Here is a 27,535-nt window from a genome sequence, read left to right as displayed (position 1 = left end):
CAAAAAAAATCGCGATTTCTTCTGCTCCCAGCCCTTACAGTGGTGACTTGTGGTGAGAAAATACGAGTAATTCCCTATTTTTTATTTTTTCCATTTTTGAAAAACTCTGACCTCAAAAAAATCCAACTTCGAAGCAAATTTTCAAATTTCAAAAATTTCAAGTTCCAACCCTTTTAAAAAGTCTTTTTTGAGTGAAATGAACTCTCATGAGGATATTAACCCCATTCTTAGAAAACCAAGTCAGACCTCTAAAATAGCTTAATTTTGTATTTTACATTAGTCTAAATTTCAGCTATTTTAGGGGGTCAGCTTGGTTTTCAATGGAGGGAGCTTGTAGCATAGGTCATGTTAATTTGCCTGAATTTATTTGGGTAGATTAACCTATCTACATATTGTTCAATGATTATGGGCTTAAGTGATGAGAGTGGGGAAAAGTTGAACTTATGGACGTTAGGTAAGTCCTACCTAACGTAGTAGGTATCGAATAATAATTTGAATGGTGAGTAGTACGTACGTTTTGAAGTGTTACGCGATCGCGTTGTAATTAATCCTTTTTCTTTCTATGTTTTTATTTTTCTAATAATGTTTCGAGTAAGAATAAAATGAATTAGTTTCAAGTGTTAAATTTGTTTGAATTTTCGATAATGATTTCGTGTTTTAATTCGATTGAATCGGTTTTAATTATGGAAGAGTAGACCTGTGTCACGTAAGCCAGTAATGGCGGTGCTTAGGCACACGCCTAGATAATGGTGTGAATTTAGGGAAAATTCTTCTTAGATAGGGCTTCTATATAGTCATGGAAATTGACTCAGTCTTAGTTTATTAAATCAAAATTGTCAAGGTAATGTCAGGTTTAGAAACTAATAATTAGATATATCAGGTATGATATTTTATTAGCTCTTAGAAATTTAGATAATCGAGTAAACGATTCAAATTTATAATGTGTCTAACATCGTAATTATTCCTATGAATAATATTTTATGATCGAATAAATACCTATCACCTAAAAGAGGTTATGATCTCACCTTATGCTTTTGAAACTTTGATAGGTATTTACCTACTTGTATATAGTCCCTTTTTTCTAACCTTTTTCGATGATAGGAAATAAATTACTCTCATGTTTAGACATTTTAATTATCTGGAGTATAGGCAGGTTCCTTTATGTTACTTTCCTGTAGAATTACCCACTTATCCTATTTAGTTATACCAGTCTAACTCCTTACCTACCTATTTGGACACGCCAAGCTTTCCCCAAAAAATGATTCCTTATTAAAATTTTTTAATCCTATACCACAGATAATTAAAATTGGCGCCCAACGTGGGGCACAAGTTTGTGTCAATTTAAGTAGGTAAGACCTACCTAAAAGAAAAATTTTCCAATTTTGAAAATTTTGTGTCAAAATTGAAATTCGAGAAATTTCGAATAATTTGGATTTTTTATTGAGTAAAATAATGAGAAGAATTTATTTCCATGGCCATAAGTAATCTTATTTCATTTGTGAGCCTTCTGTCTCCAGTTGAAACTGGATAGAAAAATTTCCGCCTGTAACCATGTATCGAGTAGGTAGATACATGGGTTACGTAGATTCGTGTTAAGAAGGTTTTTTCTAGCAAGCACACTGTCAATTGTACCTACTTACGAGCATGAAAATGCGTAAACGAAATAAATGTACTTGTCTAGGTAAAGGTATAACGTATCGAATGAAATTGCATCTAAAAAGACCTTGAAATATGTGTAAATATGTTTGTGTTAGTAGATAATTAGGCCAACTAAATTCTCTCCTCCCCCCAAACGTTTTCGATTGCTTTCGAGCATTCGAGTACAAACTAGCTATAAGATTATAAGAAGTACAGTTTGAGTTGAAAAAAAAAAAAAAAAAAAAAATATAAAAAAAGATAAAGATAAAAATAGCTTCGAGAGATCGAATAGAAAAAGAGTTCCTAGAAAAACCAAACTGCTAGAGTATCCATTGTATTCGTGTACTGCGCATATCCTTATCAGAACTTGTTCACGTTGTGTTCTGCTGCGTAGGTTAAGGCAACAGTATTGTAATATCTTTCGTTGCGTATGTTTCTGTGTTTCGAATGCTTTTAGTGCGAATTTTTTACTTTTTACTTTTTGAGCAATTAGTCAATGAATTTGTTCGATTATTTCTTGTAATTGTTTTAAGCTCTAATTTGTAAAGCTTTTGAGTGTGAAGTGCGTAAGAAAGAGTGTCGGCCTGTATTCGAGTTCCTGGTTATTGTTCCAGTCATATTACTTTGTTTATTCGTTTGGCATATAAAATGGACGCTCCGAAGGTATGATAGGTTTCTAGGAGACCTTAATAAAAATATTACGTGTATTATTATTATCATTAGTTTTCTATGTGTATTATAGGAATATTCGAAGGTTGAATAAGTGTCGAAATTTCCTATGTAATAGGATGGCGCCCAACGTTCGAGTATTTTTGATCCACTATACATATTATTCAATCTTCGAGTATGTAGGTATATGTTATTGTTTGTTGTTTTCGATTATTAGGGTTTGTATTACTTTGTTAGATGTTCCTTGACAATTTGTAGGGCTTTAGGGTCTAGTTAGGGATTGTTAGGGAATTAGTTAGGGTTCATTCACACCATTGTCGTGCTGGCTTCGTGAGTTTCGCATTCTGAAGAAATCTTTCATAGTGTCGAGTAATTCACGCGAAGAATTAATTCAAGATTCGATTTCAACTGATCGATTAGTTCCTGATACTTCGATTATTGATCCAGCGAATCAAGTTCCTGATTTTAGTCGATTTTCACCCGATTACGACGAGTTATCATCAACGGCTGTTTTTGTGACTCCTAAAAAGTCACACAGAAGGTGGTCGAGAAGTTTGCCAGACCTATTGGTTGTTTCTCCCAACGATCTTGAAAAACAGTTGGTTGAGAAACTTAATCCCAAACCTTCTTCGATTAAAAAGCTTCATCGTTTGCGTAGTTTGCAACATCCAGTTGGTTTCTATAAAGAGACTAGATTTCGTAAACGTATAAAACCTACGCACGATTCAACAAACGACGACGTTGCTCCAGTGAAATTTAGCGACTCTTTAATCGACGACTTAAACGAAGTTTTCAACGCTTCAATATTTTCATCTCATCATTCGTTTACTGAATCCGAAGAATCAGCGAATTCATCTCGAGAACGTCGCATTTCAATTTCATCTGATAAAATTTCACTTTGCTCAACTATTCGTCGATCTTCGAGTGAATCAGATATTTCAACTGTATTGATTAACGAATTGAAGGTTTCTTATCATCGTTCACCTTCAAAGGTTTCACCGAAGAAGTCACCTGTAAAAGTCGATAAAATGGATCCTTCAAACATGACTGTCGACGATATTAAAAAATTAATGGCTGATCACGAAAAGGCTACCAGAGAAATGATGGACTGGAAAAAAAGGGCTAGAGAAGCTGAGGAATTCAATGGTACTCGCTTCGAAGATGCTGATGCTACTGGAGGTAACCAAAATGTAACTCAAAACACTACATTTGTTGGCATATCTCCAGCACAAATGAATGCCATAATGACGAAACAATCTGAGTCAATGGCTAAAATGTTCGAGAAATATGGCCCTAAATCTCGTCCTAATTTCGACAATTCTCCTCAAGAATCGTGTATTGAGATTCCTCAACGTCATTTTAATCTCAATGCAGCAGCTGATGAATTCGAATATCACATTCCTGGTTCATTATCGTTAATTAAAATCGATCCAGTGGTATTTCGAACTAATGGCGATGGTTCCGAAGGAAAAGGATTCAATCTTCAACAGATTCTCGATAATACAAGATTGAAATCCTGGGAAGGAGCTGAAGATCATCGAGTAGCCGAAGAATTCGTAGTTGAATTTGAAAAGGAGATGCGACCATACGTGAAAAATAATAAAAATTACAACATTCTCTTTTCAAATAAACTCGAAGGTGTGGAACTCGTTAATTTCCAAAATCAAATGGATTTGGATGCTCCTTGGCATGAAAATGCTAGAAAATTTATAAAAGAATTTTCGAATAACAACGTGTATACTTCCGATAATACATGTTTGTTTAAAGACAAGAAAAATCCGAATCAGAGTGTAACCGACTTTGTTACATTTTGGTTAAAACGTATGCGTTGGAATCCCTGTGCACCGTCTATATGGGTTGCTGAAATGATTGTCGAAAAAATCAAGCCTTTTGGTTATGAATTTAGAGAAGTATTTAAGGAAAGTAAACCTGAAGATTCGATTGAGAATTTAATTGCTCGAATAACCAAAATGGAACAAGCTGGCTCGAGAGATATCGAAAGAAGAGATATTAGTGCGTCATCATATTATCATCAACATATGAAATCTCTTATCGACAAGTCTTCGAAGAAAAAGAATAAAAGCGATAATAAATCTTTTTCGTCGTCCGGTTCCAGTGGTTATCAAAAGCCTAAAATAAACTCGAATAATTCCAACAATTCGAATAATAATCGTACAGCTCAACAAAATCTTCTTCTGAAAAAGTTCAAACCAGGTCAGCTGTTTAAAAAGACGATAAATCCGAAAGATCCTAACAGTGCTGATATGAAAAAGATTGCTAGTATTGAAGAAGTAAATTTAACTGAAAATGTTGAAATTTATATGCTGACTGACAAAGGTGAATTTGAAAAAGTCGATCCTTCTAACGAAGAAGAAGAACAAAGTAATGAAGAAGAAGAAGAAGATATTATCACCGTTCGATTATGTGATTTAAACATGTAGAGGGAAATACTGACGGTCGTAGTATTCCCTCCACCGATCGAAAACCGACCGCTAAAATTATTTCGAAAAAAGGCGATCCGATCAAAAAACCAATTGTTCCAGAAAACCCGCCAGTCATCAAAGAAAAATTGTACATTATGGGTGGAAGAATCGCATATATCGGTAATCGAGCTGCACTACAGTTTATGAAATATGTTTGTTTTGATACTTCAAAAGACGAATATATTTTGTGTCAAGATAGCCTAACTGTTCCTCAAATCAACAAAATACTTGAAGAAAAAACGTTCGATATTCCATCAACAGTTGATACTGCGTTGCTATCTGTTGGTTTGCAAGAATCTGTCTGGACTAAAAAATTCGATAGTTCAGCATTTCATCACCATTTGAAAAAATTAGTCATCAATCTTCGAGATAAACACCATTTCAAGAAGATAATCTTTATGCTGACCGTTCCATTACGAGGTCGTGAAGAAGACCTTGAATATTGGAAAACGCTTCAAGAAGTTAATAGCAAGCTTTTCTATATCGGTCATAAAGAAGAAGGTTGTCGGTTTTGGAACATATTCTCATTTTTCGTTCAACGCAATGAATTATGGCCAAATGAGAAGAAATGGTATGTTTATACTTACGAAGAGGATATTCTGTATCAAGTTAAACAGAATTTATACGAACTGAATAAATCGAATTCAAAAGAAATCAACTGTGTTTATTGGAGTAACGCATGTTTCCAAAAACTCCAATGGGAAATGATAAAATTCTTCCGAAGTCAATGTCAAATCGATACCAAATTCGAATTCGAGAAAGACCTTGAAGTGAAACATATTCAACAGCGAGAAGAACATCTAAGTGGCAGCTTATATGGTCACGTGGACGAACCTGTGATATTCAATCTAAATCACAGTGTCATCGAAGTTCTGAATCCAGTCGATATCGAGTATGTGAATAAGGACGTTTCACCTAAAATTACACTCGAGTTTGGCAAAGTAAAAATTGATGCTTTGATCGACGGAGGATGTTCTCACGTGTTAATTCAAGAAAATGCATACGAACGCATTCTAGCCGAACATCCTGAACTTCGAAAAAGCGAGGTTAAAGCTGAAGGTATGGGAAAACAATTTTCCTTAGCCGCTGGTAAATCACATCCGAAAATTACCAAAATGTCATACGTTACCTTCAGTTTTCCAACTCAAAAACCTCGTAAAAGTGTTTTTCATATCCAGCTTTTTGTTGTGAAAGATCTCAATGCTGAATTGATCGTTGGTCGAAATCTTCAACGTGAGTTTAAAATGGTGACTCATATGGCTGAAAATCGTATTCAAGTTCGAGATCCATCTAACGATACTACGTTCGACGTTTTCTTCAAAGATAGCGAAAAAAATCCACATCGATTCGAGCTGAAAAAAGATCCAAAGCAGAAAGATCCAGTCGAATTAAAATATATCACCGCGATGAAAACCGAAGAAATTTTCTCCATCAGCGAAAATAAAGAATACGTCATCGATGGTGAATTGATGCTTCGAGTCGACGAAACGGTTCAGGATATCAATATTCCTGATCCTGAAAAAGGTGAGTTAAAAAATAGTATTCACGATAATATTGAAATATTCGAAGATAGGATAGGGTTGTGTAATATGTACACGCACACTCTGGTATTCAAAGGTGGAGTTTTGCCTCCTCCTGAGAAAATTTGGGTAAAAACACGTCCTATTCCTCATCGCTACGAAGATGGTGTATTCAAAATTATTCGACAATGGATCAAAGATGGTAAAATTGTTCAACGACAGTCACCATATAAACTTGGTCTAGTATTCGTTGATAAAGGTGGAGGAAAGGTCAGAATTTGTATCGATGGTCGACCTTTGAACGAATACATTTTACGTCATTCTACTGAAGTACCTAATATCTCGAATATGCGATACAAATTTCGAGGTATGAAATGGTTCACGATTTTCGATTTTAATTGTGGCTTTCTTCAAATTGGTCTCGATGAAAACCAACAAATTGTATTAAGTTTTGTCGTCGATGGTATTCCTTTTGTAATGACAGTAGTTGGTTTCGGTACCGAAGATTCATTGGCTGCATTTGTGTACGCTCTGCTGCTTGTATTGAAAGGTTGCGAACACTTCACTGGAGTGTACGTTGATGACGTCGTTGTTTTCTCGAGAACGCTCAAAGAACACCTAGAGCACATTCGAATATTTATGGAGAAAGTGAAAAAGGCTGGAATGACACTCAATTTAAAGAAAACACAATGGTGTAAGAACAAAATCAATTACCTAGGAATGGTGTTTTCGGAAGAAGGAGTTACCGCTGATCCAGCTAAAATCCAACCAATTTTGGATTTCCAAAAGCCAATGGAACTTCGAGGAATGCAACAATTCCTCGGAATGTTCCAGTACTATCGAGCTTATATGTCGAATATCAGTGCTCTCTGCGAATCCTTGTACGCTATGACTTCGAGTAAAGCTGATTTTGTTTGGACTAAAGAAAGAGAACTTTGTTTCGAAGAATTAAAGCAAGAATTAGCTCGAGAAACGATGTTGGTATATCCCGATTTCGATAAACCTTTTTATTTATACTCAGATGCTTCGACTAAAGCCATCGGTGGAGTTGTAATGCAAGAACAAGAAAAAAATGAAAAAACGTTTATGATGCCAATTGCATTTACATCTCGAGTATTAAAAGGTTATGAAAAGTCTTATTCGATAATGGAGTTAGAATTGCTCGCTATTGTACATTTATTGGCGAAAAACTACTATCTCCTCGCTGGTAATAAAGTTCATTTGTATACAGATAATATAGCTGTTACCTATCTCAAGAAAAATGACTTATTACCGAATCGAATTATCAAGTGGCTTCTCTATTTGGATAATTTTCGAATCGATATCAGACACATTGCAGGTTGTGAGAATTCTATTGCAGATTTTCTCTCTCGATATACGTTCCAAATTACTGAGAATGATAAAAACTTTACCATATTTCTCTTTAATTATTTACCTCCAAAGTGTCTCTATACAGAATTTCGACGATTTCGAGCACTTCAAGATCGAGATGACCAAATCAGAATGTGGATGAGTCGTGAGCCATACCAAACGTTACTCGATGAAAAATTGAACTTGATTATGATCCAAAATCGTAATGATCGAATATGGCGAATTTATGTGCCATTAAAACTTCGAAAAGATATTATCCATCACTATCATCACGAGTATGGACATGTTGGCATCACGAAACTCATCAAAATCGTTCGTAGACATTTCGATTGGCCAGGTCTGACAGTTCAAGTTCATCAATTCGTTGCTGAATGTATACCGTGTCAAATCTCATCACGTTCATCATCGAGATTATATGGTCCAATCACACCTATTATGTCTGAACGTTTTAATCAGATACTATGCATCGATAGTTTTGGTCCAATACCACCAAGTACTGGAGGTTGTGATTCAGTATTTGTTATCGAAGATCACTTTACCAAATATGTTCGATTGTATGCTGTCAAAGTAGTCACTTCTGAAAATTTGATAAAGAAAGTCGAAAGTTGGATCACAGAATTTGGAAAACCTGAAATGATTTTATCTGATAATGGTAGCCAATTTAGTTCTCGATATTGGCGAAATTACTGGAGATTTCAAAATATCATGTTACGATACACATCTCGTTATACTCCAAATTCGAATCCTGCTGAACGAATTATGGCTACGATTGGTTCCAGTATGCGAAAATATATCAGTCGCAAGCAGAAATCTTGGGCCAGAATTTTACCATCAGTCGAGAAAAAACTAAATTATACCGAAAGTTTAGTTACTGGATGTATTCCATTCGAAGTGGTAAAAAAGACAGTGGTTCCAGATCCCTTAATAGATATCATCAAGAAAAGACATGTTCCAGCTAATATCGAAAAAATCGTCGCTGATAATCACAAGAAAGATCGTGATCGAAAAATAGAATATTTCAAGAAATATTTTAAACCAGTCCGATTAAAAGCTGGTGAATTGGTTTTCGTTAAAAATCGAGTTCTTTCTAGTAAAGAGAAAGGAATATCAGCGAAATTATCTGACTGTTGGAAAGGTCCTTACAAAGTTGTCGTCGAAAAGAAACCAAACGTGTATGAACTCGAAGAATGTGACAATCCAGAACACGTCATAAGCGAGAATATCAAGCATTTGAAAAAGTATAATGCGAGTACAGACACTCAAACTTTTAGGGAAAAAGTCTTAAGCCTTCTCGTCGAAATGTCTGCTAGTCTAGTCTCTTAGTTACTGATATGTAATATTGTATATTTCGATATTCGAGTAGAAATTAACCTAGAATTGTGTTGTATTTTTCTTTTGTTTTAGATCCACAATAATCGATTCTATTCCAAGTGTAGCGACTGTCACGTTCACTTCATCAAGAACGAATTTATTCCCGACGATCGAGTGTTCATGTGTACCCCCCAGTCTGCTGAATTGGATATTATCATCGAGCGAAAAGACCAGAAATTATTTCCATTTATTGGATTCAACTACGAATGCCCGATCCGTCATCGAATTAACGTTCAAGTCGAGTCATTGAGTTTTTCGGAAGCTTTGAAAAAAGCTGCGTTCGAGTTTTTGCTCAATAAAGTCCGTCTATACGTTAACGAATTTCTGACGTTGACTTTTGGCTGCGACTATTTACTCGATGAGTTTAAGCCAACCACATTCGACCGTTCGCTGATTCGTTCCTTTTCAACTTTCGTACCTAATGAATTGTTGATCATACCGAATATGGATGAATTTATCTCCTGCGCATTCAATGATTTACCGATTTCTATCAGACCTGAGAATCCAGAAGCTCCTGAAAGATCATCTATTTCGAATTCGAATTCTGAGTCTTCGAGCATCGAAAATCAGTTGAAGTCATCTTTAAAGAAATCAAAATCGAAGACGGATGACGACGTCCAATTTACAAAAAAGAAACCAGCTGCGAAAACACCGGCGGTAGACTCGAATGTAAAAAAGAACGTTTCTTTTGGTGCGAATATGAATCTTTCGTTGAATTCAGGCGCTTCGACTTCCAAGCAATCTCTCGCTTCTCCGGACACGTCGGTACCAAATGCGAAAAAATCTGCCACCATCGAACCTCGATTTAAGCCGATTCCTGCTAACGCCATTCAAATCGCTCCGGAATATTTGATCGACGAAGATAGAATTCCAATTAATCGTATTCACGCCTTCATTCCATACCATTACGAAGGAGAATCTTTAAGAATAAATTTCGATTGTCCGGTGAGCGCTTTTCAAAATTTATATATCGAAATTTGGCGCGGTCTAAACAGAGGCATATACCAACAATTTCAAATCATTGAGCCGATGATCGAAAGTTACAACCGACGTCAAACCTACGAAATACCGAGGATCGAGACAGAGGCTAATGCGTGGAAAAACCACTTGAACCTCGTGAGAAACACCTTTGAAAATGATTCCCATAACGCTCGATATTTGTACGGACCGATTTGGACTTATATAAGTTTACGAGATGCTTTAGCATGGCCATTTACCATCTTGGGCAAAGTGCGAAATCAACCTATCGAAGTAATTTATGATTCCCGGTTACAGCATTCTCTCGTGTCGAATTCGGTGGTCAGTTACTTGACTTGGTCAAATCCGGGGTTGATTGCAAAGCAAGCACTTGAAGCAGAGACGGTGATTTATATTCCTTGGCGCGACGATTTTCGAGTAAAAAGCAACTTTTCAGTATACTTCCCGATCACTCTCAACCCTGGAATGCCAGGATACGAAAATGACGAGCATATCGTCAACTGCTACGTTACCGAACTGCAACCTTATCGAATTTCTGGTGAAGTTAAAGGTACCATTATTCTCGGACGGAATTTTACATCGAACATTATTAAATACGATGATAATAAGGTCGAATTTACGCTCAAAGGTACGCGAACAAATCCTACTCCTCGAATAGTCCGTTGCAAGAAGATGCTGCCATTGATTCGAGTAGATGGCATCTTAAACACACTTCGAATAATGTCACCTGATCAACTTCGAGCAGAATTCGAACACATACTCCTCTACATTCGAGCGAAAAAGACGAAGGATGGAGTGGACGACGGTCGCTACGACGGTAAATAGGTTTCGTTCCTTTTTCGAGTTTATACAATGTTATTGTTTCTTTTTCGAGTATTTTTTGTATTTTTCTTTTTGTTTTTTCTACCGATTTTGACTATGTACCCGATTATGACGTTTTTTCTCGATTGTGACCTTTTTTGTATTTGTAATTTTTGTTTAAATCAGCAGCTGTGATTTATGATCTTTTTATTTTATAATTTTCGAGTTTTTTTTTTTTTTTATCTTTAAATTTTTATCAAATTTTTGTACTTGTCTTTCGAAGATATTTTTAATTTGAAAATTTTCCAAAGTACAACTTTTTCCCAATCTCCTCACTTCAGTTTGCCAGGGGAGAATTTTATGTAGCATAGGTCATGTTAATTTGCCTGAATTTATTTGGGTAGATTAACCTATCTACATATTGTTCAATGATTATGGGCTTAAGTGATGAGAGTGGGGAAAAGTTGAACTTATGGACGTTAGGTAAGTCCTACCTAACGTAGTAGGTATCGAATAATAATTTGAATGGTGAGTAGTACGTACGTTTTGAAGTGTTACGCGATCGCGTTGTAATTAATCCTTTTTCTTTCTATGTTTTTATTTTTCTAATAATGTTTCGAGTAAGAATAAAATGAATTAGTTTCAAGTGTTAAATTTGTTTGAATTTTCGATAATGATTTCGTGTTTTAATTCGATTGAATCGGTTTTAATTATGGAAGAGTAGACCTGTGTCACGTAAGCCAGTAATGGCGGTGCTTAGGCACACGCCTAGATAATGGTGTGAATTTAGGGAAAATTCTTCTTAGATAGGGCTTCTATATAGTCATGGAAATTGACTCAGTCTTAGTTTATTAAATCAAAATTGTCAAGGTAATGTCAGGTTTAGAAACTAATAATTAGATATATCAGGTATGATATTTTATTAGCTCTTAGAAATTTAGATAATCGAGTAAACGATTCAAATTTATAATGTGTCTAACATCGTAATTATTCCTATGAATAATATTTTATGATCGAATAAATACCTATCACCTAAAAGAGGTTATGATCTCACCTTATGCTTTTGAAACTTTGATAGGTATTTACCTACTTGTATATAGTCCCTTTTTTCTAACCTTTTTCGATGATAGGAAATAAATTACTCTCATGTTTAGACATTTTAATTATCTGGAGTATAGGTAGGTTCCTTTATGTTACTTTCCTGTAGAATTACCCACTTATCCTATTTAGTTATACCAGTCTAACTCCTTACCTACCTATTTGGACACGCCAAGCTTTCCCCAAAAAATGATTCCTTATTAAAATTTTTTAATCCTATACCACAAGCTGAAATCGTCATGAGAGTTTATGTTACTGAAAATAGGCTTTTTAGAGATAACAGAACTTGAAATTCTGAAATTTTGAAATTTTACAGTGAATTTGTATTGTATAAAATTTTTGAAAAATAAGAGGCTGGGCCCACCGCAGCCCGAGTTTTTTGAAAATGGAAAAAATAAAAACATAGGGAATTATTTTCTTATCAGTGGTCACCATTTTGGAGGTTGGGAGGGAGGAAAATCCCAACTTTGAAAATAAGGACCACCCTAAGGATGACCTTCTGGAGATGGTGATAAGTTGAGGTGCTATGGATCAGCATAGGGTGAAAAAGAGGCAAATCTATACCTACTTATACGTGTAGGTTTACAGTTTACCTACGTATTTAGTGCCGAAGTTTCGATGAATGCATTTTTGAAATTTTTTGGCTATTTTTATGTACGTTTCAAGGGATTGGAAGCTGTTGTTTATGGTATTCACTTTGAACTAAAATGCAGTTTTGGAAATTGGGATAGAAGTACATACATAACATTAAAAAGGGTATATTTTTTTGAATTTTGTAACTTTAAATTTAGTAGCGTCGTAAGAGTGAAAATTTTCAAGACATCTGTTTGAGTTCATTTGACCACCCAATTTAACGTTATCTTACTTCTGTAGAATTTTTGAAAAGCACAAATCAACCCATTCTGAGGTTCGATAGGTTTTGAAAAGTAAACACCGAGAATATCTTTGCGAAAAAAATGTGAAAAGTTCTTAATTTTCATTAAAAAAAAAAAATCTCCATAAACTATCTACCATGCAAAATAAAATTGGTGAATCGAGCAGTCTATTCAGCCTCCCTGCACAAGCAAAAAAAATGAGAAAAGTTAAACAAAATTGCTTACTGTGGAAGTTTTTTGCCTAAATATGTTAACCATGCGAATTAGCTACCATGATGTTGTTTTTTCAAATGTCCATATTAATTTTCTTCAATTCTGTTTTTCTTCTGGTTTACTTACTTTCTCAATTCATTTATATACTTAGAAGTACATACTCTCATTCTCAATTGCTATCTTTTTCTTTTGTTTCATTTTATTCAGATTTCCTCACTTCTTCACAAATCATGAATGTTCAAACCAAATGAGTACAACTTCACAATAGAACCAAACACACATAACAACTGGCCTCAGCGCCGTACTTTGGGCATGTATCCCCAAAATAGGACACTTTTTACAGTGTTACCACCCATAGGCGGTAACTTCCCTAAATACGATGCGGAACGAGTATACTTAATTTCCTACCTTAAAATTATAAAACTAAGATTCCTGCAATGAAGTAAATTGTTAGCCACCAACCATGAGAAGTGGTCTCTGGTTGTTTCAGAATGTTTTCTTGAAGAATTTCATAAAATTATTACAATTTATGAGGAAGAAAACAAATTCTAATTTTAATAAATTTTAACCGCTTGTAAAAATCGATAAAGATATAGTAGTTGAAACATTAAATTATTGCGAGATATCAGATAATTTGTAAAAAAAGATCTCTCTTCAATTAATCATAGGCGACGACCCATGATTGCAATGTGAAACGTCGTTGTAGGTTCAAATCCTACTGGAGGAAGTTAGAAATTTTTGAAGGTTTTAAAAATTTTTTTGCTTTTGATTCATTATACTTAAAAGATACTTTAAAAAATATGATTTTGGAAAAACAGTGATACTTAGTATTGGGTGTAAGATTCTATTTACTTCGTTGTACTTTCTAATTCAGTTTCGTTTCATATTATCTACCTATGCTCAGTCCTCTCAAAGTCTTGACGATTTCTTCTTTCGTATTTTGAGGCAATTTATGATGGAGGATGGCATCCTTGAATCTGAGCTTGTGAGAGTGCAGAATTTATATTTATGAATAATTGACTAGGTACTTAATAAAACTGTGAACATAAAGACTGGATTGATTAATGAAACAATCTTGAATAAAAATGCGAGACAAGTAGAACTACTTACTAAAAATATAACTTCAACAGATACTGCATTGCATATGTTATGTATACGCAATTGTTGGTGAATCCATCAGTGCCCAGACAACCCTCTGTGTTTACAGTATAGTTCCTTAGTTTACAGAGTCTGGATTGGAACTGGAATACCTTTTTGCAACGAAGGGACGGATACCTTTCCTGTTTATCACAACTTTATACCTACTGTAGGTGTTCGGAAATTGAATCAAATCTGGCATCACAGACAAAATTAAGACAATGCCCATATCGTTAGGGAATATTTTTACTTTTTAGAGCATACTTATTTGGCATTTTTTTTAGGGAAAGAATTAGAATAATGTAAGTAAATAAAAATAATTTGTAAACAAACTAATAGAATTACCTATGTATAATTTTTTCATTTTCAACTTGAATAACAATATAAATATTTTTTTACCCTATACATTGTGGATGGACAGTCCTCATTTTTTTTTTTTTTGAAAATTGGGAAGGGGTTCGATAAAAATTTGTAAGGGGCCTCTAATGATCGCAAGAAAAACTTCAAGATCTCTGACTTGAATCATCATTTTCTTACCAGAGGTTCAAATTTTAAAATTGCATGAAAAATTAAAAAATATTTGAAAATGATAATTTTTTGTGATTATTGATCATGTGTACCAACTAATATATCTGCTTGAGAGTAGAATATTGTTTTTGATTTTTTTTTTCATTTTTGCAGGTTATTTTACACAACTTTTGCATGTGTCGAAAATCTTATTATTTTTGCAAGTCACATAAAATCCACAGAAAGGTGAAGAAAATTTAAAGACTGCTATCTCACTTCTAAATGGATATAATACGTAGTATGATCAAATAATTACCTTTCAAAAAATTGGTTTCAAAATTTGTTTTTTTGATTTTCAATGTAAATTTTAAAACTAATCCCGGTTGAAAAGTGATGGTTCAAGCCAGGATCAAAAAATGTTTCCTGTAGTCTTTGAGACCTCCAACAACTTTTTATTGAATCTACCGCCGACTTTCCAAAAAAGACGACCCACTCTTTTACACCAGTTAATTTGTAGTTCATTCAACTAGGGAGTAAAAGTGATTTTCGGCGAATCTTGAGGTTTATTGCCCGAGCGTCACCATCTTTCTTTATGTGTTCCTTATTGTATTGTCGGTATAGATGAGAAAAAACGTCTTGGGATCTAATTCATTAATAACTTCCTCTATTGGGCCAGTATAGAATATTCACTTGTTTTATGCGTTCTTGTTTTTCTCGGATGGAATTGATTTACGTATTAAAAAAACAGAGTATCCCTTCTGCAATTACTCTTTCCGTCCAACTGTATCGCTAAAAACTCAGATTCCACTATTTTAATGTTGACATTTGCGTTTATCTTTGCACAGTTGTCATTCAATAAACTACTTCCCAGTTTTTTTCATTCACATGAATGTTGGACGAATCACATGGGAAAAATTTGTTCAATTTTTACGTTCAAATGCATTTAATGGCATTTTTCATTATACCCCATTATTTGAACTAATATTCTCCTGAAGCAGTGCAGGGGTGTCATTTTTCAGGATACAACTCTCACATTTATAGTTACTTATAGGTGTTTTATCTAAAAATTTTTACCAAGCGCAATTCTCTTATTCATTTTATCAAAACATCGAAGGTACGAGTTGATGTTTTTGGTAAACATTTCAATGAATTTGAAACCTTCGCAGTAATTAAAACGAATGAAAATATCCCTACGAGAGGAAGAAATTCATTCATTTCATTAATTAAAAATATGTACTACTATTCGAGCTCAGCGTTCATTTTTTTTCACCGTTTTTATTTCGAAATTGACACAGGCTGTTCTGGTGGCAATTTTTTGATATCTCTTTTATCTCACAAAGGTGAAACCAGATCGTAAGTTATACGCGAAAGAATCGAGTCTCTTTTGAATGCGATGTATTAAATCTAGGCTGTATCTTTTGGTGTTATTAAGCCTGGTTTCGAATAGTTTCTTTCATTCGCCTCGTTTACGTATCGAGAGAGGCATTTTTTCCCCACCTCGATCGAAATTTAATTTCGAAATGGCACATGTCTTTTCCAAACTAAACGTCGACGAGGTACCCATTTATTCATTCCGTATGGTCATTAAACCTTTAAATGCGGAGTAGCGCGCTATAGGATTGGAATTATTGAAAAAGTTTTTCTCCATTTGGCCAGTGTAACTTGCGAGAAAATTCTTTATTTTAGATGTTATTCGAGAAGGCTGTGTGAGCCGAAATTCGTCGAAAGTTTGTTAAAAATGTGCCATACAATTCGATTTTCAATACAAGTCTGGGAGGTTTAATTTTGTACCTATACTGGTACGTTTCCATATGTGTAGTACCTCTACCTACTTAATGATTAATGTAGTTACGTCCTTTTTATTTTTATATGCAGATGTCAAAAACGTATTTTTTGCGGTAAAAATCATGTAGAATGCTTACTTTCCATGCTTACCTATAGGTAAAAAATTATGTTAGTAATAAAGAATTGAATTGAATGTATCTAGTTATATAAAATTTCAAATTTTCGAAAAAATGTTCAACGCAATATTTCTTGGTAAGTAATGATAATTTTTGAAAATGAAGGCGAAAATCATATTAGGTACATCATAAATATCAAAATAACATTTTCTCAATCAAAGAAGTTGTTGATGATTTAGATGGTTTATCTATAAGTCAATTGTACATTTTAAATGTTTGTACCTAAATTAGAATTGAAGAATAGTTCTCTTTAAAATTTCCTTAACCATAACCTTTTTAGTGGGATAGATACGAACATTTGAGTCTACCGAAGAGGCATAATTTTCGAAAAATTGTGGTTTTTACACTCTAACCCCTGTAAATCAAACCTGTTTTAGGAAAAATAACTCAGTTGAAAAAGATGATATTCGAGATTGTGCATCGACCTAGACCATTGTCATCAAAATCCAAGACTACTTTTTGGGGTCTACTGTACAGTTGAAAATGTGCAAATTTTTCATTTTTAGGTTATTAAATTTGTGTTTTGAAAATTTTTTCTTTTCAAATACTTCGCAAAATATGCCAAATCATTGAATGATATCATTTTTCGAAAACTGGGAAAATATTTTGAAATGCAGTGGTGCCAATTTAAAATCATGAACAACAATCAAACACGTCAAACTTTTTGTTTGTTTTTTGTAATTAGCACAACTGCGTTTTATAACATTTCCTCAGGTTCGGAAATGATATCTTTCAATGATTAGGCATAATTTGTGCGGAATATTTGGGTGGAAAAAAATTATAAATCACGAATTTACCTGATGAGCGATTTGCAAATTTTGCAACTTTCCAGTAAAATCCTAAAAGTGGTCTTGAATTGTGATAGCAAAATGGTCTAGGTTGGAATACTGCCTCTTACGTTGGAACTAGCCCATTTTTTTCGAGATAGATTAGGCAAGGGCTAGAGAAAATGAAAAAAAAACACGATTTATTTCGAGAATATAAAGTTTCAAGTTTCAAGTACAGCTTACAGTGTGTGGATTGGAAATATCTGTTTAAATAACACAGCATTGACGAACTTGAGAAGGTGTGACATCTAAAAATACTTCCTCATTTTCATACTTACTTCATATTTTTCATTTCTGTCTTCATAATTTGATTTCGAGTACAAAACTCATTTCATTCTCTTGAAGAAAAAAAAAACGCCCATCAGTTTGAGGGAAACGTTGAATTTGTTTAGCTGTTTTCCTGAATTTTCGGAAAATAAATAACTTGTATCTAACATTAAACGTTATAATTAAAATTTTTTGAAATATTATACAATAAATTATTAAACATGTAAGCTAAGTACCTACCTAGTCAATGAAAGTTTTTTTTTTAGAAAATTAGATATAAAATTGTAAATTATAAAAACAGAATAGATACGCCGTATAAATACCTATACGTCAACATTAATTAATCAATAAATTAAAATTGATTCTTACCTAATATCCGAGGTTTATGATTACCTATCATTCAAATTTAACTGACTTTCGAGGATAACTTTCGTCACGTGTATAAGTATGTACGTGTACTAGCACGATTGTATTTATCCTTAGTGGCAGCTGGAGTTGCTTGTAAGTAGACTAAAGGGATGGTACTTGAGAAGAATGTTGTCATAAAGGGCAAAGGCGCCAAAACGATGAAAAACAAATAGGTGCATACAACGTGAAGTGAAGATATAACGACATAAAAATTTGAATCACAAATGGAAAACAATGAATTCAGCGTAAATAAAAATATTTAAAATGCAATGATATTTGTTTTAAAGCAAAGAGTTTCTGGTATTGAAATCAAAAATCGAAAATGGTGTTTTTTTTTGTTTTTCTGCCTTTTTATTCTAACGATTGGTCCTAGTTTTCCGTCTTCCGTTATAAAGCACAAAAAAGGCGCCAAATTGATTCATTAAAAATAATCGTTATCAAGACGATAATTAAGTATAAAAAATCACATTCCCGAATGGAAATTTAAATCGGTAAGAAACAAAATTACGATAAAATGAAATAACCTAGGTTATAGGTGAATAATCGAACAAACTATCAAAAGAAGAAACGATTTTGACAGCTTTTACAACTTGTTTGTTTCCAGCTTAAATTAAAAAAAAAAAAAAAAAACACCTCTCTCTTAAAAAACAGCCAAAATCCTAAGCCAATCGGACGATCAGATTACCTATCACTTCTGAAGCAGTCCTCAGTGGTCCAGCCATGGAAAAAGGTGCCAAAAATCAATCTTGACACCTTTTTAGGAACGGTTTCGAGAGCAATAAGTAAAATCTCCTGCTTCCCAGAGATGTTGAGGTTTAATTCGAGAATTATTATATAAAGTGGTATGTAAAAATAATCTCTCAAAAAATTGTAAAATAATCTAAGTTTTACTATATAAAATTGAATTTCACCAGACATGCATTTGGGAATTACTCAGTTGAAAAAGATGAAATTCGAGATCGTGCATCGACTTAGACTACTTTGGGGTTCTACTGAGCAGTTGGAAATATGCAAATCTTTCATTTTTGGGTTAATAAATTTTTGTTTTATAAAGTTTTTTTTTTCAAATACTTGGCAAAACGTGTTTTATCATTGAAAGATATCATTTTTCTAAAACTGAGAAAATATTTTGGAACGCAGTGGTGCCAATTTTTTGGTTATTATTGCCAATTTTGAAAAAATCGTGAAAAAGAATCAAATACGTCAATTTGTTTGTTGTTTGAAATTGGCACAACTGCATTTTACAATATTTCCTCAGGCTCACTTCTTTCGACGATTTGGCATAATTTGTGTGGAATATTTGGATGGAAAAAATTTTAAATCACGAATTTACCTAATGAGCAATTTGCAAATTTTGCAATTTCTCAATATAACCTTATAAAAGTGGTCTCGAATTTTGATGGAAAAACTGTCTAGGTCGGTATACTAACTCTTACGTTGGGGAGCTAGCAAAAAACCACGATTTTTTTTTGAGAACATAAAATTCCAAGTTTTAAGTACAGCTTACCGTGTGTGCATTGGGCATATCTGCTTAATCTTGATTAACATAAATATTGATTTATAAATTTATTGAGAAGGTGTTACAGCTGCGTAAGTTCCCGTATTAAAAAAAAAAAAAAATACTTTCTCATAATACTCGTAATTACCTACTTCATATCGTTCTGTCTTCACATTTGATTTCCAGTACAAAACTCACTTCATTCTCTTGAAGAAAAAAAATTTTCATCTGTTTAAGGAAAACGTTGAATTTTTGTGCTGTTTTCCTGAATTTTCGTTGCATCCAACATTGAACATTACCTATGTATTGTACAATACATTCTACCTAGTCAATGAAAGTTTTTTTTCTGAAATTAGATATAAAATTGTAAATCGTCATAAAAACAGAATAGATACGTTGTATAAATATATGTACTTGTACAGTATGTCGTCAACATTAATCAATAAATAAAAATTGATTCTTACCTAAGTAGACTAAAAGGATGGTACTTTTTGAGAATGCATCTGAAAGTACATTTATGTAAGTACCTGTATAAAAATAAATGATTTCAGTGTACAGATAATTTAGTATTGGTCACCAGTGTCGCACTCGAAAAATCGATATTTTCAACTGGGAAAATATTTTGGAACGCAGTGGTGTCAATTTTTTGGTTATTATTGTCAATTTTGATAAAATCGTGAAAAAGGATCAAACACGTCAAGGTTTTTGTTTGTTTTTTGAAATTGGCACAACTGCATTTTACAACATTTCCTCAGGTTCAGATATGATTTTTTCGATGATTTGGCATAATTTGTGCGGAATATTTGGATGGAAAAAATTTTATATCGCGAATTTGCCAAGTGAACGATTGCTAATGACAAGACGGGCAGTAGACCTCTGCTGAATGTCAATAAAGTGGCTCGTTGCTTTTGCCAGCATAGATTTCATTTTGTCTATGAAATTTTCTATGCTCAAACTTTCGTAAGTTATTTCAGTGTTTATTCCGCAAGAAAATGTCAACAATATTGACATAAAAAAATTTCCGAAATATCGTAAAATCAAGAAAATCGTTTTTTCTGAGTGACTTTTAATTGAAAAGAAAATCTTCACTAGATTTGGTCAAAATCCTTCAGAATTTTTCCTGCTCCATCTTTTTGTTTATAAATAGGTACCTATACCTACTGATGCTGTTTTTCATATTATCTGATCGTACGATCGAATCCAAAACACCACAGGCTTATTTGATAGGACACCCTGTATACCGAACTCACTGCTGTACTATCATCGCCACACAATTTGGGATGATTACAAAAAGCGAAACTCATTTCAGCCAATTCTCTCACCGCAGACCGCACACCGTAACACACAAAGAGAGGTTATTGCAATAGAAATTGCAATCTGAGCGTAACAACGTTCCGCACTCACCTTACCTATCCGTACTGGAAAATACGCAGACACGCTAGAATACCACCAGCCCGACACGAATAAGGTTTTGTTATTGGGCGTAATTGCCATTAACCGGTTTTTATAGGTAACAAGAGGACGGGAAGTGTATGCGAAAGGCTCGTTTATAACCCTCGATGTTTGTCGGTACGTCGGAAGACCTGGGGTATGCGTTCACATTAGAAAAGCGTAACTTTAAGAACATCGTTTAATTTCCAAAAGATATGGATGCGTGTGCGGTAAGATTTTGCACAAAGATAGCAATTGATGCTGGCACAACTAACCCTACCGCTTATGGCTTTTATTTTCTCGCAAAATCGGTTCAGATTTAACATGGCAAGCATTACGTGAGATTTTCGCTGTTGGCTGAACGCCCGGCCGCTATCTAAACGCCCGTATTTATGAACTTTTTTTCTCTACTTTTTAACTCCTTCTTTCCGTTGAATTCTATCGAACAAAGTGGAATTTGTTCCTTCCGATACATTACAACTTTTAACATAGATTGTCCCCTTTTTGTTGGCTTTTTTTTTTATTTATCTTCCGAATGTCCCGAGTTCGATTACAGCGTAGTAGCACGTACTAATTTAGACTATCTTACTTTTCTCATCTCCATTAAAATATAGGTAAGCGGTTCCATCGCACGCCCAAGTTTTTTAATTAGTTGTCATTTTAATTACCCTTACCTGGCCGAGCGTAGAATGACCAATTTTTTTTCTGTTAGTACTTCGGGTCCTTTTTTGTTTTTTGGTTGCTTTGATGGCCAGAAGTTGTATGTATAGGAATAGTAACTTTGATTTTGCGAATTTCAGGCAGCTCATTGGTAAACTTGGGATGAAGATGAAGGGATTGAATTCAACGATGCTAGAAATTCAAAATAGTATTTATTATACGTATTTGAATCGTGACGTGAAATAGTTGAGCATTTTCCCATCTGATGTGTATGTTCAGATGCCCAGAAACATCTTCCAAGTGAAATTTTTGACTCGACTTACTCGTATTAAAAAATCAATTTTGGATGAACATGTCTATTTTGAAAAATAATAAAGCAGATTACTTCCAAGTTCACAGGTAACATATTTTCATGATGACAATTCCTTAGTATTTACCAAACGTGATTTTTGATGGCTTCTTAAAACTTCTTTGTCACTCAACTCGAGTCGATTTTCTGTTTTTTCCCCCTGAGAATTCAGTCGTTCTACGAATAAGTGTAAATGGGTCTTGTGTTGACAAATAAAATGTAGAGAAGGCAAATTCGTGAAAATATGAGCATACTTACTCGGAGAATGTTCATTCTGAAAAAAATGATGCGTGCACATCTCAATGAAAATATTGAGGAGAGAGTTTTTTCTTTTCCAAAAATCAACTACCTACGCCCAAAGTTGTTGGATGAATTAAGTTTTTTTTGAAAATTTTCCATCACAATTTTTGATGATAATTTTTTTCAATAGCAATTCATTTTTTAAATGACTTTTAAATGCATATTTTATTCAAAATATGTGTAATTCAAAGTCCTTTCAATTTGGACGTTGTACCAAGTCCTGTTTAATGAATTTTTCGCTTAATATCTGCGATCGGTATACTGGGGGCCGTGAACGGGGTAGGCTCTTGGTTCATTCATCTTCAGCTTTCTTGTTATAATGAATCGCCATTTTCACTATTTAGTTGGCGAGTTGATCACCCATAATGATGAATGAATAATTATATAAAAACTCTGGTGGTTGATCTCATTTTTTGTTAAAAAGTTCAATCACTTCAATTTTGAAGGTGGGTACTTTTTTGTGAATTGTAAATTTGTTCGCTCTCTCTTCGGACAAAACACACCATTGTATTGAGTAATTGTATTAGGTAATTACACAATATCAGGGTGTATCGAGGGGAAAAAATTGAAGGATTTTGATTGAATTCAAAGGAGACCTTTATTTTGAGTTGAGAGGCTCTCAAAATAAGGTTTTAGCATTACGAGGGTGCTCCTAGAGAGGAGATACGGATTCTCAAAATTGTGATTTTTTTGTGCTCTGGCTCTTACCTAACCTGTTTTGAGAAAAATTACTCAGTTCCGAAAAATTACTTCCTTCGACATAAATGTAATTATATTGGCACAGACTTCAACGTCAAAATTCGAAACCACTATTAAGGTTCTTCAACCGAATAGTTGGAAATTTGCAAATTGCTGATTTTTGGGCAAATTCATGTTTTGAAAATGCTTTCTTCTATAGTAGGTACCTAATGTGTCAGCACATAGAAGGTACATAATGTATGATTTCTGAAACTGAAGAAATATTTTAGAATGCAGTTGTGTGCCAGTATTTTGGCCAGCATTGCCAATTACAATAAAACGAGAAGAAAGGAAAAAATAATATGATGAATTTTTTCTAGTTTATGGAATTGGCATTGGTGATATAAAATTTTCACCCCTGCGTTCCAAAATGTTTCCCTCGTTTCAGGAATGATCTTTCGGTGTTTTGGTCAATGCGTAATATTCGAGAAAAACCCATTTTCAAAACACGAATTTACTCAAAAATGAATGATTTGCAATTTTCAAACGTTCAGTACAGCCCTTGAAATGGGGGGGGAGTGTCTTGGATTTTGATGGCAAAGTTGATGCAGAATCTCAAATACATATTTATGTACTATCTTTTGGAACAGGTACACTTTTCATGATACAGGTTGAGTTAGAGCTATAGTCTCACTCACAACAAAAGACTCCACTGAATTTAGTCTAAATCCTTCGATTGTTTTTTCTCGTATCTACCCTGGTCCATGTACAGGGTGCTCAGAGAGATCTCCAACCGATTATAATAATTAAAGAACACACGAAACAAGCAAAACATATGTTAAATAGCTAAATATCGGCGTTGCGTACGATGTAAGGATAAGAATATTTCCCTAATGGGTTAGGATAAAACTAACTCCCTAAGAGATGTCTTATGTCACCTTTGAAACTGTACTTACCCGCTGCTAGCTCAGCTGTTACAACACCAATATGTAGCAATTTAAACAGAATTGTGATCGAATTTATCTTATGTTGATTCGAACCGCACGCGAAATAAGAACACACGATAAATATGAACACTGTATTATAATTTAAATAATAAATTACAACACGATACTTAAGTCTAAAACATATAAAACTCTACGCGTATGACCAATAAATATTCCACCGAATAGTGGCGTAAGTAGGATCGCTTTTACCTACTTCTGTGTAACTATCAAATTGCCCGCGTTGGGTAGCGAATTTAGGACTTAAGTTTAAACGTGAATGCGAATACTCTCCCTTAAACACGAACGTTAAGGTAGAGGACCTGAGACTCAAGCACAACTCTTACGTAGGAGTGAGTGGCCTTATTACTTTTCCGCGGTCAGACCTACCAGACGAAGCGCGAATCGACAAGTGAAGATCAATTCCATCTCAACTTGGCTTCTAGCCTCGAGTTGAGAAGGAATTGAGCTTTACGAACTTGTGAGCTTTTCACATCTGCCCTTAATGGAACGATGTGAAAACACCTCTTGGGTGGTTCCCACGTACTTAACACCTTACCTAAGTGCATCAAATATATACTTTCATCTAAGTAAAGTACTGTAGAATCGAACTATTGATTGGATTCTCCAGTACTTCCTTTAACGATGAAAGATTTATAATCCCACTAAGAGAGATACGATGAATATCCCTGCCTAGCCAGTGAAGGCATATTGTCCCCTTACACATATTCACGAATTCGTTCTTTGGATGAAGCAAGATCCTACAAAACACACATTTCGTTTAATAATAATGAACTCGAATGATACTAAAAAATATAAAAATAACAATTATAATATACTTACTTACTAATAATCAATAAATTTACCAAAAAAAAAACTATTTAATAATTTTAATAAAAATATAATCGTTCCCAAAAAAATATTTATAAAGTTGAAAGAATTTGTTGAAAATTTTTTACCTAATGAAACCTAGCTGAGATTATCTCCCCCTCAAGTTCTTCAAAACTGAAAAAAACTGAAAACCTGAAATTTTCACTGTTTTACGATCCAAATTTGATTCTTTTCTTAAATCTGGAAATGTCAACGAGTAAGCCAGCTTCGTCATGGAAAATCAGAATGATTCGGCTGTGTAAGTTTCGAAGATCCGGAAGCAGGTGAAAAGGCTGTAGAAAAACTCGCTGGAAAATAAATTAACGAAGGAAAGGTATGAGTAAGCGAATGTAGGAAATTCAACTCGTAAAAAATTATATCAAGGTCACGAATTCTTTCATTTTGTACTTTTTGAGCAGCTTTTTCATTTCGTTTTTTTGTTTTTTTACGCTCGCCCCCCCCCCAAACGAGAAAACAAAAACAAAACACTCTTGCAATTAGGTTGCGCTAATAATGCTCACTGTCATTGATCTTGAATAATTTTATTCGTTATCCTTATCGTATGAAAAGAACGGAGAGGTCTGGCATAATTTTCTCATCCAAGATATGGGCTAATAATTTATAGCCAGGATCACTGTATCGGTCTTTTATGAAGGACTTCAGCATGTGATTCTGAAACAAGCAACCAATTAAAACCATGCCACGAATGACATGCTGCATGTGCAAACTTACAAATTTTGACGACACTTCATCTGCTTTTTCGAGTTCGGTATTGAAATTATTCAATTCCTCGATGGATTTTATTGGTATTCCCAGTTCTCTCTTGCAATCGTTGAAGGAATAAGTATGACGAAGAAAGTGACGGTGACAAGTCATTCGCACGGTCTGATAAAAATTCAATAAACTCACTACATTTGTTGTGAGGGACAACTCATACATACTTGGCTCTCAAGAGTCTTAACGTTAGACAACGTTTGCATCGATGCCTGTTTTTAAATAACCCACTGACTGCTGTTTGAAATTCGTTCTATTATGGACTTAATATTTATAGCAATTACACATTCTCTCTCAAGCACTTCGTTACATTTTTTTTTCTAAAACAAAAACGGAATGGAGTGTCATATTTTACTTTCTTCTGATTGAAAAATTGACGCTAAAAATTCAGATTCACATAATGAAACCGATTCTTCCATGTGTGATGTGATACGTTAACAATACTTAAAGAGTGGGGCAAAAGTTATATTATTCCGATTTTCAAATTTCAAAAAGTTCGTTTTTTGTAAAAAAAATTCAAAAATTAAGCATCCTAGAAAGGAATGAATGACGTTATGTCGATTGGAAATTCAATTCTCTACAATTTTCCTAGATGGAATTTTTCCGTAGGATGCTTCGTTCCGCTTTCAGACCGATTTTTATGAAACGCACTTTGCAAATTTTTCAAAAGTTCATTCCAAAAATTTGCAAACTGAATTTAATAGAAATCGATGTGAAGGCGGAACGAAGCATTCTACGGAAAAATTAAGTGGAGAAAAATTGTAGAGAATTAAATTTCCAATCGACATCATGTCATGAGTTTTTTGCTAGGATGCTTTGTTTTTGATTTTTTTTTACAAAAAACTAAATTTGGTCTAAATCCTTCGATTTTTTTTGTTATTTCGTTATCTACCCTGGTCCATGTACAGGGTGCTCAGAGAGATCTCCAACCGATTATATTAATTGAATAACACACGAAACAAGCAAAACATATTCACGAATTCGTGGGGAACTGCAAAAAAATGTCATTTATACTTACTTACTTTGTTTACCTTGAAATTCGTGTATCGTATTTGTTGGAAAACGTAATTTGGTGACGAAAGGTAATGAGCTTCATCGACATGTGGTATTGATTTAATATATTGACGTAATAATGAATTTTCATTTCAATTTTCATTTCAGCTCGTAAGTACTGTTGAGACGGTGACAGCGAGAAGTCATTATTTGCAGTCTGATAAAAATTCAATAAACTTGACTATATTTGTAGTGAGGGACAACTCATAATTTACACCATTGTGAGCCACGAAGTGGTCAGGTGGTCATAAGCCCCTCTATAAAAAAAATATAAAAATAACAATAATAATATATTTACTAATAATCAATAATTTACAACAAAAAAAAAACAACTATAATTTAATAATTTTAATGAAAATATAATCGTTCCCAAAAAAAAATATATGAAGTTGAAAGAATTTGTTAAAAATTTGTTACCTAATGAAATGAACCTCGCTGGGATGCTCTCCCCCTCAAGTTCTTCAAAAAATGAGAAAAATTGAAAACCTGAAATTTTCATGGTTTTACGATCCAAATTTGATTCTTTTCTTAAATCTGGAAATGTCAAAGAGTAAGCCAGCTTCGTCATGGAAAATCAGAATGATACGGCTTTGTAAGTCTCGAAGACCCGGAAGCAACTGAAAAGGCTGTAGAAAAACTCGCTGGCAAAAAAATCAACGAAGGAAAGGTACCTACTATAGTAAGCGAATATATAGGAAATTCATATCGTGAAAAATTACTTCAAGGTCACGAATTTTTTCATTTTGTACTTTTTGAGTATAGCTTTTTCATTTCGTTTTTTTGTTTTTTACGCTAGTCTCCCCCCCCCCCAAATA

General features: G+C 34.0%; 1 protein-coding gene and 1 long non-coding RNA gene across 2 annotated transcripts in view; both read left to right on the top strand.

Annotated features, from left to right (window-relative positions):
• The window catches only part of LOC135835517 (uncharacterized), a 236,458-nt gene that overhangs the window by 33,061 nt on the left and 175,862 nt on the right, over positions 1-27,535 (top strand). The window lies entirely within an intron of this gene.
• LOC135835511 (uncharacterized) lies at positions 174-11,485 on the top strand. The gene is made up of 2 exons (XM_065349779.1): positions 174-2,301; positions 9,086-11,485. The coding sequence occupies exons 1-2, from the start codon at positions 2,287-2,289 to the stop codon at positions 10,853-10,855; spliced, it is 1,785 nt and encodes a 594-aa protein (XP_065205851.1). The 5' UTR covers positions 174-2,286; the 3' UTR covers positions 10,856-11,485.

This window comes from Planococcus citri, chromosome 2 (assembly GCF_950023065.1).
Source record: "Planococcus citri chromosome 2, ihPlaCitr1.1, whole genome shotgun sequence".
NCBI lineage: Eukaryota > Metazoa > Arthropoda > Insecta > Hemiptera > Pseudococcidae > Planococcus > Planococcus citri.
This window is presented reverse-complemented; position numbering and strand designations above follow the sequence as displayed.